The 19,170-nt window shown below is 42.1% G+C and overlaps 1 protein-coding gene across 5 annotated transcripts in view; it reads right to left on the reverse strand.

The window, feature by feature from the left end:
* Positions 1-1,827: 1,827 nt before the first annotated feature.
* SEMA6A (sema domain, transmembrane domain (TM), and cytoplasmic domain, (semaphorin) 6A) overlaps positions 1,828-19,170 on the reverse strand; it is a 117,466-nt gene continuing 100,123 nt past the window's right edge. For all 5 annotated transcript variants that reach the window (XM_014957880.1, XM_014957879.1, XM_014957876.1 and 2 more), the window contains one exon: positions 1,828-5,995. In XM_014957880.1, coding sequence (XP_014813366.1) covers positions 4,806-5,995 — 1,190 coding nt within the window. In that variant the 3' untranslated portion in view covers positions 1,828-4,805. The remainder of the gene's footprint in view (positions 5,996-19,170) is intronic.

A 19,170-nucleotide genomic window follows, 5' to 3' on the forward strand; every position in this document is an offset into this window, starting at 1 on the left:
TGCTGTGCCTCTGGGAGCAGGCAGGTCAAATGCAGTAGAGCATGGAGCATGGAGAGATGATTCTTTTGCTTTACTCTGCTCTGGTGAGACCTCACCTGGAGTACTCTGTGCAGGTCTGGAGCCCTCAGTACAGGAAAGATATGGACCTGATGGAGCAGGTCCAGAGGTGGGCCACAAAGATGATCAGGGGGTTGGAGCACCTCTGCTATGAGGACAGGCTGGGGGAGCTGGGGTTCTTCAGCCTGAAGAAGAGGAGGCTCCGGGGAGACCTAATAGCTGCCTTCCAGTACCTGAGGGGGACCTACAGGAAGGCTTTGGAGAGCTTGTTTACAAAGGCCTGCAGTGACAGGACGAGGGGCGATGGCTTTAAGCTGGAGGGGAGCAGATTTAGATTGGAGATTAGGAGAAAGTTCTTTACTGTGAGGGTGGTGGGGCACTGGAACAGGTTGCCCAGGGAGGTGGTTGAGGCCCCATCCCTGGAGATATTCAAGGTGAGGCTCGACGAGGCCCTGGGCAACCTGGTCTAGTTGGGGGTGTCCTTGCTGAATGGGGGGGGGTCGGACTAGATGACCTTTGGAGATCTCTTCTGGCCCGGACCATTCTATGATTCTATGATGTGACCATAGAGTGCGCCCCTGTTCCCAGGGCAGGGGTCCCTCAGCATCACTTGGGGCATCCTGCCAGACCTGGCCATGGCAGACATCATCCCCACGTCCACACCACACATCTGCATGCCAGCGTGCCTGGCTCAAGGGAAGCCTGACCCGAGAGAAAAAGAGAGATGTGTCCGTGGGCAAGGCACTGAAAACATGTTCGCAGTGCTCTGCTTTTGTGTGTCACTGCTACACCACAACCACCACCTCTGGAGTCCTGGTGTCCTTCAGGGCAGAGAGAGAGAGATGAAGCTGTAGAAAGGCCTCCCGCTTTCCACCAAGGATAGCATGCCCAGGCTTTGTGACTTCCCTTTTTAAATCCATCACCTCCTGCTCCTTGAGGAAAGCTATTATTTCATCACTTTTGCTGAGCCACTGTCAGGGCTATCTGTGGTGTGAGGTGGGGAACCAGCACATACCGCTAAGGCCCTAGGTCCAGAACAGGGTGTCCTGGCAGGGCAGGAAAGCCCGAGTATGACCCGAGCAGGGTAAATTTCTCGATTGGATCCCTCATCTCTACAGGGTCACACAAAACTTGTCTCACAAAACAAAATCAGTAAGCCCAGTAGCTAGCGTAAAGAAGCACTTACCTGTACTGTAATGGCTGAGTGAAAGTGACGCAGACTTATACAAAATCAATGTGGAGAACACAGGCATGCTTTAATGATTCCCAGGACTAGGGAGATTATATACTCTCGTAACTTATCTGTTTACTACCATTTTCTTAGAGAATTAAAATTTCAGGCAACATCCTCTAAAGCAGGCCTATGAAGAGAAATAAATTTATGCCTGCTAAAAGAAAACACAGGCTCCTCCATTTTCAATATGTAAAGCCTGGAGATGAAGTCACATTTGGATGATGATCTATTTTGGTGGACCATGCATGCTTAAATCCCAGCCTTGATCTTTTAAACTATCAAGTCTGCCATAAATATTTGATGATGAACAAGCTCATAAAAAAAAATTTAGAATATGAATAGAGGGAGAGCAAATGTGTGATTCAATTTTTAATTACCATCACCTTACTCTAAAGTCTAAGTTCATCTCATGTGAGAGACAGAAAATAACAAATTTCTTTCTCACCATAACCTGATTTAAATGATCAGCATTCATTGCTATTTTTAAAGGAAGAGGATAAATCGTCGTAGAGACAAAAGGACCAGGACACAAGAAAAAAGGTAAAACAGTCTGGTTTTATTACCGTATGTGATCAAGAGCTTTTATTTGACCTCTTTGCCTCCTTCTTTCTTTTTCTTTCTTGCTTTGTTTTTTTTTTGTGTGTGGTTTTTTTCTTTTTTCTTTTTTTCTTTTTTTTTTTACAACATACATTAAGTTGTGAATCAGATGTTAGGGGGATGTGGAAATGAAGGGGAAACTGGTGACATCACAATACTTTACAACTTTACAACAAATGAGAGTCTGAATTTGTTGCATCTACCAGTGTATAGCAAGGGTGGAAAGCAAAGGCACACATAGGTTCATGAACCCCTTGAAACAAAGGGTGGAAGGGAACCAGGAGTGGGAAAGGACGAAAACAGAAGACCCACCGAGTACAAAATGCATGTTTCAAGGTCAACCTGGTAACTGGTGTGGTGTACATTGCGGAGGCAGATCGCTGCACAAGCTGTTGCTGTGATTATTCATCTTGATGTTTTTGGGAGAACACTTTGCGGGGTTATATCAATGGGATCTGCGCGTTTGGTGCTCCAATGGTTTGGAGCTTGGTGAAAAGGTTGCGACTTGATTCTTAAAAAAAAAAAAAAAAAAAAGACCTTGCTACCTACTGTTTTCAAAGGGTTTTCTGTTTGTTTTTATTAAAACAACAACATTGCTTTGGATACAGAACTATCTACTCCAGTCTGCATAGTTCACTAAGGGTGAACAAAACTGTTTCATAAAAGAAGCCATGATGAAATGAAAGAACATGCAAGCACCCTTGTTACACACTTTGGTCTAGACCATCCAGACTTTATATATACCATCTATAAGCTAATGGACTTAAAATCTGTCTTTTCAATCATCCAGAAACAAAACCAAAACCCTGAAAAACAAATGGAAGTATAAAATTTTAAAAAACAAATTGAAACAGAAACCACCTTACTCAAACATACTGTTCAGTAGATATATATATATATATATATAAAAAGCTTAGAAGCGATCCCCATCGTTTTTCTACAGTATGTTGACACAGTTATTGTAACAGATTAAAAACACATCTACGTTTTTGCATAAACTGAAAGACTGGAAAGGAACTTACACACCTGCGTGCGCACACACACACGCACACCTGTGCGCACGCACACTCCCACGCTAGCTACATGCACAGTCACACAAAAGAAACAAAGGAAAAAAAAACAAAAACAAAAACAAAAAAGAAAATTACATTTTTTCCCCAAAGAAGTACATGCAGCATCCTGGAGCAGCAGGTAGCTACAGCAGGAGCCTGCCCGCCTGTCCTAGCTCCGTGTGCCCTGCGCGCTGCGGGACGCGCAGCTGGGCTTGCTGCAGGGCTCGGCCCCTCTTGCCGGTGGTCGTCCCCAGGCAGGGGACACACCAGCCCCCTGGACAAGGGTGTTGGTCACTTCCCCACTGCCCAGTGAGAATGATCCCCCACTGACGTGTGGTAAAGGGGGAGTGGGAGGCGGGGGAAGGCAGAACTCCCCAGCATGGTGTCTTGGGATCGTCGCCGCTTGTGGGTGGTTTTGAGAGAGGAATTGGCACAGCTAGAAAGTCAAATTGAAGTGGAAAGTGTGGTACTAGCCTAACTTCTTAAGAGACACAGGGTTATGACAATAACCACCATGGTCTTCTTTGAATGTCTTTACTCCAGCTCTTGAAGGGGCTTGGAGGAGGAAGGATCAATAAATATTTGCATTACTCAAAGGGGAAAAAGAAAAAGGTTTTACATACTACAGCTCACAAGTATACACAACTGAGGGTGTAAGGCACAAATTTACATGTGGAAGAAAACAGGCTATTCACAGATATATTCCCACGAAAAACCCGTGTGATAAGACCATAATTTATGCATGGTAACAGCCGGCATATTAACTAGTTCACACTGTTTGAGGATTTTGTTTGCCGTCTCACATGCAAGGTGAAATGAGATGGCACATCACAAGCTGGTGCCTTCACAGAAAGTATTATCTACTGACAAAGCCATGTTGATAGCAATGGTGCACAAATGTGCAGCTTTTAAGAGTTTCTCTTGCAGTTGCGTTAGAAGTTATGAACTTGCGGTATCTGTTTGTTGCTGTCTTAGGTCAGAGGCCAGGCCAGCTAATTAGCTGAGAGACTTAAATAGATATCCCCTTTTTTTTTCAGCTAATCAGGCAATCCAGGCACAAAGTTCAGAATTCCAGCTCCAACTTATCTAACTCAGTGAATTCATTGGAAAAATAAAAGAGTTTTAATTACTCCAGTTAATGGGTTTCACGTTAAATAGGTATAACTTTCAAGGTATTTCTGAAGAGCTGCTCACAGGATGATATGCAGAAGTCATTTCCTTAGGAAAAACAAAAGTTGAACAATAAATAAGAGGAGTTACTTGCGTTAACAGTCACGTGTTATTTATTAAAAGAGAAGGGTAGCAGAAATCTATGACATAGTTTGCCCAACATGGCATTTAACTGCTGTAACCAAATGGCTGTAACACTGATGGGCATCATTTCACAGTACCTGCACGTAGTAAACTTCTGCCATTGTTAAGTCAGAGTTAGCTTTATCAATGGATTCTTTTTTTTCTTTTTTTTTTTTTCTTTTTAAAATGTGTTTGTTTTTGTAATTATTTGTTTTGCTTTTCAGAGCACTCCTTCCCAGTTCAGGAATGCAACTGTGCAGTCAGGGGGTGGGGTGAAATGTCACAGTCATCTTTCACCTGTGTGCTTTTGGCTCAACGTTTGTGATGGAGGGTTAGTCTTTTGAGCAAAGAACTGGCAGGTTGTGGGGGCGAGTCCTGCAATTGCAAACCTTCAACCATGGGTCATATGGCTCGGGTTTAAAAAAATATTCCACTTTTCCCAGAGAGCAGAAATCCAACACATCTTCAGCTTGCAACAACCGTCTTCTCAGAGGAGCGAGTGATAACAGTTGCAGAACACTGGCTTTCAAGGGCAACCTCTGCTTAATTGCTGTCCTCCCCCCCCACTCTGATTATGTACATGCGTCGTTGGGCTTCATGGACGTGGAGAGCGGCGCAAAGGAAGGTTTGGGAGGTACGTCTGGCTTTAGCGAGGGTGTGCGTTTCAACCCTGACCTCGTCAGCGAGTTGTAGGCGCTGAGACTTGGCTGCCGAGATACAGTCACAGCCTGTGCTTGAGCAGCGTGGACTTGTATTGAGTCTACTCGCTGCGGGGCCGGTGGCGGGTTGTCGCCCCGGCCGAAGCTCTGATTGCGGGAGAGGTGGGACGAGTTAGAGGAGTTGGTGTTGTTTCTCTTGAGGGTCGACGTCTGGTGACTTCTTGTGAGTGAGTTTGTAGGGTAGCTTCTCTTGTAGTCCACGTTGTAAGCAGAAGAGTGCATCTCCAGCCGCTTGCTCAGGCCGCTCTGCGACAGCGAGGCGCTCGGGGGCCCGAGGGAAGCTTCCCGCTGGGGTACTTTTGGTGGCATGCTGTCGAGATTTTCCACCAGGTTAACCCCGTGGCTGGGGCTTTTGCTACTGAGATGGTCCTTGATAGTTTTGTACTCAAGGGTGGCGTTCTGGTCCTCCACAGACATCTGAGCCCCATCGCTCATTTTTGGCTGGTCAACGTACTCATGCTGGTAGCCTTGCTGGGCTATGGGCAGGACCACAACACTGGGAATGTGGCTAGGAGAAGCCCTGAGTGGCAGGTCAGTCGGGATAACGGGCGAGGCCATCGGGGGGATATCTTTTGTGCAGGCATTGATGAGATTCTGGTTTCTCTCCCATTCTCTGCTGCCACGGCTGGGCTTTCTCTTCTGTTGCAGGGTTGGGGTGGACTCAGGGGTTGGCAGAGCGGCCAGGTCCAGATGGTGCTGGTCAGCTTTGATTAGCATCTTGGCAGTGCTGCCTGGGGTAGCCAGTTTGCCATTGTGCATCAGCGGCGTGAGGATAGCTTCAGGCTTTGGCTCCTTGGACTGAGCGTCCCCAAAGAGGCCACTGAGCTTGGTAACGCTGCTCATGGAGCCACGGCGGGAGTGGGTCAGCTCCTTCTCCTTCCTCTGAGAAACAGCCACATCTCTGCGGCGATGGTCACAGATGCAGTACACTATGATTCCCGAAAAGATGGCCCCCATCACAAAAGCAAGAATAACAGCAATGGCCAACAGGGTGACCGGCACCAGCTGATCATGACCCTTCAGGTAACTCTCACGAATCACTCCTGCAATAAACAGCATACAGTGGTTAAACAAATAAGGACAGGGAAACTTATAAGGACATCATTAACTATTTGGCTCACAGGCATGCCCTGGGAGGTTTGTTCGAGTGTTGCATGGTGATTTTTGATCAGCTTGCCCAAATCTGGAGACATATTGTACCTACCAGCTACATCTTGCATGTGCAGACTTGGGCTGTTAATACAGCTTTCAGATCTGGAGTTGAAGACTATGAAGTTCAGGAAGAGAGAGAGAATTTACTTGCAGGGCAAGTGCCATCAGTTTGAAATCCTGGCCCTGGGCAAGTCGTACTGACTTCAGCAGGTCAGAGCTATTACTTCTCCTCCTCTGACATAGTGCTCATTCCTCCCTCCCTCCATCCCATCTTTCTTCAGCTAATACCATCTTACTTTTACTACAGTAAACCATTCACATTGAAAAACCTTTAAAAGGGAGAGGAGACAGAAGCTCTGCAAATACCAGAGAAGTGCATCCCACATTGTTTAAGGTTTAATTCTCTGCTCATCATTCTGTTATCATTGTCATGTGTTTTAAAAGTCAGTGTCACATGCCTGAGCTTCAGGAGGATGCTTAAATAACTATGAAAGATAGAGCACAGTGTTGAAATCTATTGAGCTTCCGAGATGACTGTCCTTGCTATTTTAATTTTAAAAGCTCTCTCTTGTTCTGAGCACATGAATAGGGCAACCTCTGTGCTGAAGCCTGTGCTTTCTCAGCTGAAAGCCCTGACTCTAAAGGCCTCATCTTGTGGTCCTGTGCTGTGGGCAGAGATCACTGTCAAATCCTACTTGGTCCTCCAAGCGCCTGCTGTCAGAGAAGGCGTCTTTGGCAGAGTGTGCCTCCTCCATCTGAAGTCTCTAATACAGTATTAATCAATACCCTGAATTTCTGAAGAAAGTTGTTTCTTCTGACATAATTGGGCACTGAGCCAGCAGCACTAATGAAAGACAAGCACAGAGCCTCTAGTTTGCTTTTTTTCATTTCTGGTTTTGTTCTTAGTGCTTAACAAGGAGCAGCCACAGCCTGACAAGAAGCTGAAGGAACATCTATCCCACCTCCTTCTCCAGAGAGGGTCCAAGTGCCAGGGCATTAAAAGCTCCACATACTCTAAGGAAATGTAATCCTTGTCCTTATTACAGGAGAAACAGAAAGATAGAAAATGTACCTCCAAGGCTCTCCTGAGACTTTGTGAAGATACAAAACTTTCATGTCGTAAATCAACTCCTTCTAGAATAATGTCTTTTCATGTATTTGGCAGACAAGGTAATAGTGGCCCAGAATTAGAACCAAATGCAAAATATTCCTCAGCAAGCTATGTTAAAAGAGCATTTAAAAGTTGCCACTACCTCACAGAAACCTTTGAAATGTATTATGGCTAGGTATCGTATTGCTTCTATGCCATATATTTTTCTGTCCCCATTTAACTGCAGCATTTAGGTGGACAAACGATATTTGCTTACAAGGGAGGAGCTTTATGTTTAAAAGCAAACCAGCTCTTGAAATCATAAGCCCTTGCGTGTGACATCATAGCTGGTTGCAATGGATATTACTGTGCTGTGACAAATAGAGGATTATGATTTCATGAGGAAAATAAATAAAAAGAGTGGATGATTGCTTAAGAAAATATGATGATGCGTTCATTTAAATGTCTTAATAGTAAAAAAGTATGGGGAGGAAAATAAATCTCAGAAAACAATACATAATTATAAACAATCTTCAAATTAAATGTTTCTAAGAGAACCCTCTTAGAAGTCCAGCATCTTTTTAAAAGGTAGATTTTTCTATTCTTTGTCAGCAGCACTTAACAAGGGGTGGTAGAACCTAGCCTTGTAATTTAAATCCACACAGAAAATCACTGTATATATATCAGAAGCCCAGTCTAGTGGTTACAGCACAATCAGCAGTATCTACATTTCACTGCAAGGGTGTTGGTCTTCTGTGGACCTTACACACGTTCATATTTACATGTTAGATTCTGCAGCATTTTGAGACCAAATTTATTTACACCTGTAAAACTGTCTGTGGTCACTATCTGGAAAATCAGAAATAAAGACTCTTAAATGGGTGGGAAGGATCATCAGGGAAGTTTTAAGTTTTATCCAGAAATGCATTGCTTGGCATGAAGGAAAGGTTCAACTTAAAAAGCCTAATTTCACAGACACCTTCCATGCACAAACTTATCAGAGATATGCCCCTTTGAGCACTGAAGTCCAATGTTTTTTGCATGAAAAAGACTCAAAATCCTTGCTCAGAGTCTGCCTAGGGGTGTAAGCATGTACAGTCAAAGCCAGTATGGGTTCATGAAGGGAAAGTAATGCCTTGCTAAATATTCTTTTATGTATAGACTGGGGGACAAGGGGCAGGACTGCAACCCTGCAGAAAGGGATCTGGTAGTTTTGGTTGATGGTAAGCTCAACACGAGTCAACAATATGCCAGGGTGGCCAGAAGGGCCAACCAACTAAAAATATTAGAATGTGTCCAAAGGAAGGCAACAAAGATCGTGAAAAGACGACAAGGCATGACTGATGAGGAGAGGCTGAAGATACTCGGTTTGTTCAGCTCAGCGGAGACCAAAATTGCTATCTAACTCTCTCTCATGATGGTGAGTGGAAGAGGTGGAAGTGGGAGAGGGGAGTGCTGATCTCTCTTTCAGGTGTCTGGTGATAGGATGCGAGGGAATGGCATAAAGCTTGCATCCATGCCTGACATTTCCTGCTGGCTAAGTGAGGTTGCTCTCCACTTAGCCTAAAGTCTTCTGCTTTAGGCTAAGTTCGACCCTGTGAATGACAGCCTCAAGCACAAACCTGCATCACTGCATACAAACACAACATGAAATCTTCGGTTTTACATTACCAATGGATATTGAATCATTACAGCTCACGTTACAAAATTACCACACAGACCAGACTGGGTGACCATGTGTGTTCAAGAAAGGGGTAGCTGAAATGATGTTGCTCATCCTGCAGGTGTTTTATCAGCAGAAATTTATGAGGGTCATAAAACAGCCTGATTCCAGCTAGTTCCTCTTGAGTTCAAACCTACCTGATGTTTATTATGTTTTCTATATTAGAGTTAAAGGATATTTAACATTTGTGGCTTTGCTCTAGGCAGGTGGATCTTCTCTGGACACAATGTCAAGTTAATGATATAATTTATTTTTTATCATGGATCACATCCATCTGTCTTTAGCTATGCAGGCAGTCCCAACAACTTTAATGCAAATGAAATAAGACGGGCAAGATTTGACCCTGCATTAATGTTTACGGAATAGATACAATTAAGTAATGAAAAAGTATGAGGTAGGTTCAGCATCCTACTGTCATAACCACAGCAGGGGAAAGTCTGATATGAAACATGCCGATAATTGCAGTCATTGTCAATCAAAACCTCAAGCCCCTAGCATCAGCAGTAACTGCCTTCCAGACCGGGATGAATAAACAAATGTGTGATTCCAAGTATGTCCGCAGAACAAGCCAGTTTGAAAGCACACAGATAGGACACTGTCTGTGCCACTTTACATACTGCATTTTGTATGCTTTTACCTATCCTGCAGTACTTAAAGAGTAACATATTCCCCAAGGCTCAGTCCAGCATTGTTCATGAGCACTCACTATTCAAAGAATTAAAATATATGGAGAAAATAATCAGAAAAATGTAGGGCCTACATTTTTAAAAGTCATGCAAAGCATTCAGACTCCCAGCTTTGAGGAAAGAGCAATGCTATTGAAAAGTCTTATAGCTATACATTATTTGACATCCTTCTAAGACATTATGTACCAGAAAGCAGACTGGGCTGTCTGCATAAAATGCTATGGAACTAGACTGTAAAATACGATTGATATAAATATCACTATATTATTTTATCTTATATTTAATAATAAACCACATATTCTAAATTAAATAATTTTACTTTTTAAATATTATGCCTAGCCCTTTCTGGTTTGCAGTATGTTCTTTCCAAATGTGAAAATACATTGCTTATTTAATTTTATGTAGTCTGAACAGCTCCTTGACTGTTTTCTGCAGTACACGGAGACATATTACCATGGATAACAACCAGTGATTCTTTGCAAAGTGATATTGTTGACAGAATTACCTATATTTAATATTATACTTGGGAGAGGTCTGGTGACAAAAACAGTAGTAAAACTGAAAAAGCTTCAAAGACATGGATGAGGTTAAATATTTGCACCTTCAAGGATCAGAGCTTACCTGTTGCTAGTGCCACAAACATGCTGACACTTATCTCCCTCAAGTCTTCCATTAATTCAAGCTGTGTTCCTTGCAAATCACAACTGGGTTTATGACTTCAGGGTCTTCCCACATATAATGTACTGTTATCTCTAGCTATTAAAAGAATCAGGCTAGTCACCTGATTCCCATAGTCAACCTGATCCTTCTTCCCCCACTAACTTTCTGATATTTCATCCCATGTCCTTTTGTCTGCATCTCCTAACATCACTATTCATTTTCTCAGTCAATATGCCCTGTACTGTAACAGTCTGGAACATGCAAAATCACCTCTTCTTACTCATCTAATGGGAGAGAAGACCTGATATGGCATAGTGTTATTCTGCTATACATAATTAATTTTTGCTTCCAGCAGAGCTTATAGGTAAGGTACACAGTGTTGGCTGGCTGGTTGGTTAAGAGGACATTAAGAAAAGTGTTTCCAAACCTTCAAAGTGTTTCAATTCTGAAAAGAACTAGTGCTTGGATAAATCACACAAGTAGAGTATTGATCTAGCTTGGTCACTGAAGGTAGTTGGGGGAAAAAGCAAGGAGTTGTTAAATTTTATGTCAATAATACTTTTTCTAAAGTTCTGGAAAAGGTGAGAAGCAGATCTGTTGAATGTCTCTGGGTGAAAATAAGAGAGAAAAGGTCAGAGGTGATACAATAATATAGATCTACTGCATACTAGATCATCATAAGCAGGAAGGAGACAAAGCTTCTTCTATTCACCAATTGACAAAAGTATTCAAGGCTTTGCACTGTACCCCTGTATCTGTTGAAAACCAGGTTAAAAAGCAAGATTTGCACAGTACTGAAAGTAGTATTACATGAAAACACTGATGAAGCTCTTCTGGGCATGTTCTGCTCCTTCTAGTTCTAACGGGAAAAAACTTCTTAGGGCAGAAATGTAATTAGAATGAAATAATCACAAAGGAATAGAGTTCATCATTCTAAAGAATACAAGGCATGAGCAAAACTGAATAAGAATAATGAATATCAGTACAACAAACTTCAATAAGGGAGGACAGACAAGCAAAGACATGAAGATGGAGCATTTACTCATCTTCCTCCTTCACTTTTGAGCAAAAATCCCCACTCTGATCTGTGATCAGGAATGTAACAAAGTCAGCGAATAAGTGTTGGCCAGAACAGAGAAAAGAGGGAAAAATATTTAGGTAATGTAGAAGTTTTCGAGTTGCCAAAAGGAATTTGTCCCTGACTGCTTAAGGAGCTAGCCAAAGCAATTTGTGGACACTGTGCAGTATCTTGCAGAACACTAGAGGAAGTCTAAGCATCAAGAACTCTGGCAAAGGACAAGCATATTACCTGTCTTTGAGATGAGCCAAAGGGACAGGCCTGCCAGTTCAATTTTTAGAATGAGATTGACACTACAAGACGATCAATTAAATGATCAATTTTATGAGCACCCGAAGGATGATAAAGTAATTATTTAAAAAAAAAAAAAAAGCCAAATCAAATTTGCCAAGATTAAAGTACACTAAACTGGACAAACTTCCTTTTTTGACAGGATAAATGGCTTACTTTTTATGGGGAAATATTAAGTACAATACCCTTTGACTTCTGTAAAATCTTTGACTTACTTTCTCAGAAGCAAATGAAAGTGAGCTAAAACCTGCTGAACAGCAGCAGTTGAAAAGTATTAATCAAAGGTCTACCTGGAAAGACATCTGAAGTAAGGTATCGGTCTCAGGAGAACAGCAATTAAAAGGCATCTGCAGAAAGGAGATCTCAAATCCGGAGGCCCAGCAAAAGATCTGTGTCCTTTTAGCATGTACAGTATAATGAGAAACATTCCACGATAAAGACTAAATTTGTCTCATCTGTGATCAGGGACAAGGATGGCGGAACACCAAGAAGAGCGCCATAGTCACATTCCTGTAAGTCTAGGTTCTGGCCTATGTTTCAGCAGTGATCACAAACTGAAATTCCAGCTCATAACCCTTACAAATGCTTGAAGAATGAAAACAAACAACAAACTACTTCCCAGTTTGAATAGCTTAATGTGAGGCTGTTTTAGTGATACAAGAGTCTGGATGCTGCCTTCCTGTACAACCAGGCTGAAGCCAGTGAGAATAACAAGCGCAGGGCAGAGAGCAATACCTGGACCTGTAACTACCCATCACCAAAAATAACACTTTTCAGTTTGAGCACTACAGTTAGCTGTCGTGGGGACACAAAGAAACCTCTGTCCCAGAAATGATGTAGGGCTGTGAGAGGTGTACCCTGGACCACATGCCATGTACACTAAGAATGCTCTGGGATCACCTCTGCAGGGAGATGTCATTGTCCAGCTTTCCAAAGTTGCCTGAAACAGACGGTGAAGTCATAACCCAAAATGGTGGCACACACTAAACTGAAACACAGGGGTGGGAGATGAAGAATGATGTTTTGGCAGGAGTGTAGTGGAATAACTATCAGGGATAAGGCAATACTTATTAGCAGCCACACACCAAGAGCAGTCAGAGAGTGAGTGTCATTGCTGTCTTAAACTTCAACTCTCTAGCTAAATGGGAATGAGCCCACTTCCATCTCCAACACCTACAAAATCACCTGAGACCTTCACAGAACCAGTCATTGTTCCAGAAAGGCACAATGATTTCTTTACTGTTGCTATTTAAGGGGGAAACCTTGCAGTTAATTTCATTCTTCTCTGCAAGCTTCGCTGTCTGATGTACATCTCCCTCTGCTTAGACTTGCAAGAAACGCTGGTATAGACTCATTATGAATGGAGGTTTTTATGGGCTTCAGAATATCTTTTTTAAATACCACTGAATAGGTTTTCAACATGTGTCTCCAGGTGTTAGAACTGTGTTTACAGGCAGTCTCATGCTGCTAAAAGACTATTTCAGCCTGGAAAATCCCTGCAGGTATTAACAAGTTTTCTTCCTCCTATTTAACCAGCAATAGCAGTAAAAAAATATCAGATGAATTTAGACAGGACACCCTTATTTAAAGTGATAGCAAATTCAGGAATGACCAGAGTCTGCCATGCATTTCTGAGATCTTATCTCTTTTTCTTTCTTGAAGGAATTATTTCAAGGTTTGACATAAACCAACCACATTATAATCCCAATGATTTGATGTTTACGACTTTATTGGAACTGCTTTGTTGAAAATAGTAACTAAGCTTTTTCCTTCATCTTCCTTCTGGCTGCAAGAACTTGTCCTGCTGAGTCAGTGCAATTTCACCCAGTATTCGTTATTCTGGACTCTTGGTGTCACCAGATAGAAAAAACCAGCTTAAATATTCATAGTTAAAGCTGCTGGAAAATGCCTTTCTTTTTCCCCCTTCCCTTGCAGTAAAGCTGTACTGTTGGTTTGTAAAGGTCTGCAACTCTAAGTTTTGCATGACTGCGCTGAGAAGAGCGATCCATCTCCCAGATTCTGCCCCGTGGCTCTCAAAAGCCAGTTGCCCAAGCTAGCAGCCCAAGATATCCAGCAAACAAAAAGAGGATGCATGCGGTTGGAGAGATGAATGAGTTTGGTAAAGGAAAAACCTTCAGTTACAAGAGGCTTGGAGATCATTAGACGTATGAGGAGAAATCATACTTCAAAACTATGAGAAGAAAATTGATATACAATGTGCCCGAAGTAACACAAAACAAAGACTTGAAAAAGGTCTAAACAATCAGATCAGCCGTAGTGGCCTCTGTCAGGGCTTTCTGGCCCTTACTCAGATTTATTTCAGAAGCAATCCCTCCAGGATAGGTTTATCTATTGATCTCTAAGGGTGGTTTTATTTCTCCTTTCAACTGGTCCAAATTCTCTTCACTTTTGATGAATGACTGTCGACATGACTCTCTATAGGAAAAGGATGGTTGTAATTTACTAAAAGAGGGGAGATCAACAGGTGGCTTTGCACTCAATGAGAAGATGGAGAACTTTCCTTCTTGTATTTTTTTAAGCTAGATAAATTAAGCAAGAAGGATGAGAGAAACAACTCCCCCATGTCCATATAAGATAACCCATGAGTCCTGAAGTAACATTTTCAAACCAATTTCAATTATCTGTTTTTAGTTTGATTATGAAACTGCAATCCAATTATTTTTGAGCATGCCACGGCAGCCACACAAAATCTACACCATGAACACATTTGTGAATTTTGAGAAATTAGAAACAAGCAGCTCCTTTTTGAAAGCGTTTGCTATAGATGGAAATTACAAGATCTGAACCAGCAAATTAATGCTCAGACCACTCCCACCCCACTGAAACAAAGGGGAGGCAGACCTGAAAAGGACTGGAATAGCAAGCTCCTAGAGCTTTTTTAATTGTGTTACTTCTGCACAGTATCTCTGTAAATAAACCAGTTTATTAAGTTTGCAGGTATGGGAGAAGGTTTGAGATACACAGCCTCCTGGATCTGTAATATAATGATGAAAGTCATTATAGTCCTGAAGTCAGCTCAATTTTATTTGTCCCAGCGGCTAGGGTCTAGGCCAGCTCTTGCACTGGAGAGTGCTTGACAACCTTTCTCCCACTGGCAGGGGGTATGCAGTGGCTGATAATTTTGAACTTTCTTGATTTCAGTACTTTCCTTCACCTCTCACCTTTTCCAAGTGAGCAATGATAATTTTAGATGCCTGTGATATGGAATAAGCAGACGTAGCAGGTCCTTTAAGAAAGTAAAACACAGGCATTCACAGTAGTTAAAACAAGATGTAAGAAATTCAAATGTCAAGGAAAATTAATTCTTTTGTAGCTTGTCTCGGCAGAGGCAAACTTTATGCTGCTTTGCATCTTAAAACACAAGTTTCCTTTAAAGTCTGCTGCATTTCCTCTAATGACGTAAAAAAAGCTCAGTGCACATTCTGGGACCTTTCTACTATGCCTGGGATGAGCTTAAACATATCCAGATGCTCTTTATTAGTTTACTTCAGGGGATCTTTCACAGCTGGGTTAAACCAGATTTACATATGTTTGGCTGAATATGCATGATTTTAGGGCTCCAGAGAAGTTGTTGTAGCCTGCAAAGTGAATCTCTCATCTTCACAGTTCCCATTTCACTGCATGGAGCTTCTCTGATGGTGCAGAACAAATGCTGGGGTTTTGTTGGGTTTTTTTCTTTATTTTTTTTTTTCTCCTGCTGTGGGCATTATGTATTCTGGGCAGCCCAGTGCCTTTCTGGAAGCAGTTTTTATGAACAGTGTCAAGGCAAGAGAAGCTGTCACTGAGAAATTCTGTGGCTTTTCCTCTCCTTTTTTACAGCCTGTTTTGAACTATGGCCTTTCTGTACAACAGGGAAAAGTGAATTTTGCTGAATGTCAACATAAGCAGCTCTGCTTAGCAGGCTGAAGCTCAAAGCAGCCTTATGGAAGAACTGGGGTTAAATTTCAAACACTGCAAATGACCTAAAAGCAAAACCCGTTTCCACACCAGCTCTGATCTTCTTTAAAAACACAAAAATGGCTAGTTTTGAGCCACTAGTGTGACTGAACACATTACAGACACTTGGATATCTATTAGACATCCAAGACATTCAGATAAGAAGACTATACCCTACATATCCTATTCTACAAGGTCCCTGAAAATGATTATTAAACTGTTGAACAACTATGTGACCAAGCCAACAATGTTTACTCATGCACCCAGACTGTATTTCTTAGGGCTGGACCAACATGGCTGGACCTCATGTTAGGTCTGCTTTTACACAGAGGAAGGATAAAACCTCTTCTGTTGTTAAAACACCAGCACTGTATGCTTTCTGATGGAAAGCAAACACTGTGGATTAGCCTGTCAATTCTCTTACACTCATGAACACTGCAGGTGTAGTCGAAAGACCTGGACTTATGAATTAAAAGATGCCCCCAGTGATCAGTAAAAGACAAGACTGCTTCTTCTAGAAATATTTGCAGCACTGATGCTGTAGGCGAAAAATAGCTTATACATGTCTGGTGTTAGGTTTATCATTTCCTTCCATATAGCAGCCTCATAGCTTCATGTGCCTTTGAATACATTAAGTCACTGAGAAATTGCAATGAGTTTGAAACACTGGCCATAACAGTCAGCAAGACTAATTTTACTGCTAGGTTCTGTATCTCACGACTCTTCCAACATAAATACCAGAAGCCTTCTTCCCACTCAGCAACATTCACTCAAATCCGCAGTACCTCCAGTAAGGCAAGCAGGGTTACTCCAGCCACATCCTGAGGCAAAACACAGCATGTCCCTGCTGGGCTTCTTCTCCTGGTACTACTACCATCTCTCTCTCACTTACTTAATTTTCTGTCTTCAGTGGTGGCTTCCTTCATGCATTTTTCTGTCTGTTAAATTTTTAGTTCTCTGCATTTTTTTGACCTTATTTTTTTGATCACACCTCCCCACACACCTTGCAGGCACTGCATGTACATTTACACTTTGATTCCACAACTTCATCGATGTTTCCTGTCTGTGTACTTTTTAACATGCAAGTGATTACTCTAGCCAGTCTGCTTCCCTGCATGAGATGAACCTGTAGCTTCATCTCAGAGGACATACTTTAGCAAGCAGGTACCTGACCCAGCTCCAAAAAAGTTGCCCTGGATCCAGCAACAATCCAGCCACAGTAGTGTGTGCAGACCAGTGTCTTCTCTAACATAACGTCCAAAGCCTATGCATCCAGCAGCAGGCCAGGCAGACATACCTATATTTGCTTTATCACACACCTCACCAGCAGTGGTGTTTCTGCAATACAACTACTCCTCCAGCTTTCCACTCAGTTCTGGTACTGGATCAAAGCTCATTTTCTGCATTTACTGTTGTGCACATTCAGTTTCTGCTCATGCTCTTCCTTGAAGCCAGTATTTTCCAGTGCTGCAGGCAAACCAGGCAGCTTGCATAGTGAGTTAATCGACATGAAGGTAGGTGCTATAACAAGGAATATGACTGGCTTTTTTCATATCTGTAGACTAGCTCTCAAAATATGTTTACTGATCTACAAATATTACGAATTTCCATATGAGAGGTTAAAGTCTCATTTTTTTTTTCCGGGCATTGGGACCCCAAAAAATTTATCACAATCTCTTTTCTCTCAGTAATATATATTTATTCCCTTTCCTCCTTTCTAAACACATTGTAGGTGAGACCAAACCTTTTGCGGAAGCACAGCTGATTTTATCAAGTTTTCTTGCCACGAGCAAGTAGAGATAAACTGTATTGTCTTTCCAGGACTCATGTCGGGCATTTGAAATTGCCACTGATTTGATATTAGTAATTTAGTTCAATGAGTGAGAACTGCACACTGAGATATACAAATCCCCCTGGGTAAGGAAAATTAATTGGTCTTACTGGATGAGTGCCTCAGGGCATTGCCTGTGGCTTGGTCATATGTAGGCAAAACGCATATTAAGTGTTGCAGGACTGTAAGACCTCCGTAAGACATTGAATAGAGACTAGTGTTTTGTAGAGATAAAGCTGAACACTATCTGCAAAAAAAAAAAAAGAGCAGTGCTCTTTATGTTCTTTATTATGAGCCGTGATGGCCCAAACCTCTGGGCAGGCTCTGTGGTGAATGCAAGAGGTTCAGTGGGGAGAGCGGGCACAAGAAGGGACAGAGGGCACTCCTCCTTTGAGAGCCTCTGATTGGGACTCATTCAGCAACGAGTACACATGGAGAATTGTTGAACTGTTTGATGGGAGCTATAAGCTGGTAGCAGGATTTGAATTTCTCCAGTGCTGACCACAGGCTCAAAGAAACTACCAATGGCCTTTTCTGCACCACATGACAACACCACTTCTGTTAGCTTCTTTACAAACAAGCGATGCTCCGTGTTTACCCAGTGTTATGGCTCTCTCTCACTCACCCTGCAGGAACCCAGTATAGTTCTTCTGATTTAAAGAATAAGGAAAAACCTGGAAAACAGGTGCTTCTCAAAGGACTTTTGGAATTATTTTAATGAAGGCTTCGGTGTGCTGCTGTTCAGAAGGTGCTTCTGTGCACGCTTAAATTCCCTGTCTGTGCTGGTACTGTTTATTTAGTAATTGCATATCTTTCAGGCTCTCCAATTCTTTCTACAAGAACATGATAGTGAATAACAGTAGCTTTGTAGGGTTTTAAAAATGTGCCTGCTTCCCCCTTTTTTTTTAAACAGCTGTTCTTTTATTTTCTATCACAATTGTGGGTAAGATGGAATGGAGCATGAACAAGATGGCATATTATTGACAGCATGCAGCTGGTGTTATTTTCCAATTAAAAAAATCCTTGTTGGGCGTATGAAAGAACTGTCTAGTTTATGCTCAGTTGTGACAATGCTATCAAGCTGCACCTTCATCTGACATTTTATTTCACAGAAGATAGCAGTCTTTTGTTTGCTGGTGGGAGAACTACAGTTTAATATCCAGGGCTAACCACTTTGTAGACGTGGGAGTCTGGAACTGTTCTGGAGGCTATCCGCTGGGACTCACTATTTCAGAGCATTACAGGTATTCTTCCCGGCCAACACAAAGTTGGTGATGAATGTGCTGTTAGCCATTTCCAAATGTTTGCTGTATTGTACAGCTGTGCCAGAAATGCCTCTTAATGCTTCCTGAGCAACTTCCATGTAAACTGCCCTAAGCTCTTCTAATGCCAATGGAGCTGTTAAAATCTACTTCAGCAGGGACTCTGACTTATTCTGATCTGCTGGGGCAGGGAGAGCTGTCAGACTATCAGCTGGTGGTTAAAGTACTTATCAGTCACAGCACCAACGCTCAATGCACATGGAGTTGTCAGTGTATTTAGCTGCCTAATTGTGACAAGTCTCTTCTGAGTATGAGGGACTGAGATTTTTCAAAAATTTACAGCTTGGCAAATGAAGCTCTTTTTTCCCTCATGGGGATGTCAGGATGTACATTTTCGATATAATGGTAAATTTGCGCTATCTACTTCAAAACTTCTCAATAAAATGCCCTTAAGGTTCTTTTTTGTAACATGAGAATAACAACATATT

The sequence above is a fragment of the Calidris pugnax genome, unplaced genomic scaffold (assembly GCF_001431845.1).
Source record: "Calidris pugnax isolate Ruff unplaced genomic scaffold, ASM143184v1 scaffold358, whole genome shotgun sequence".
Classification (NCBI taxonomy): Eukaryota; Metazoa; Chordata; class Aves; order Charadriiformes; family Scolopacidae; genus Calidris; species Calidris pugnax.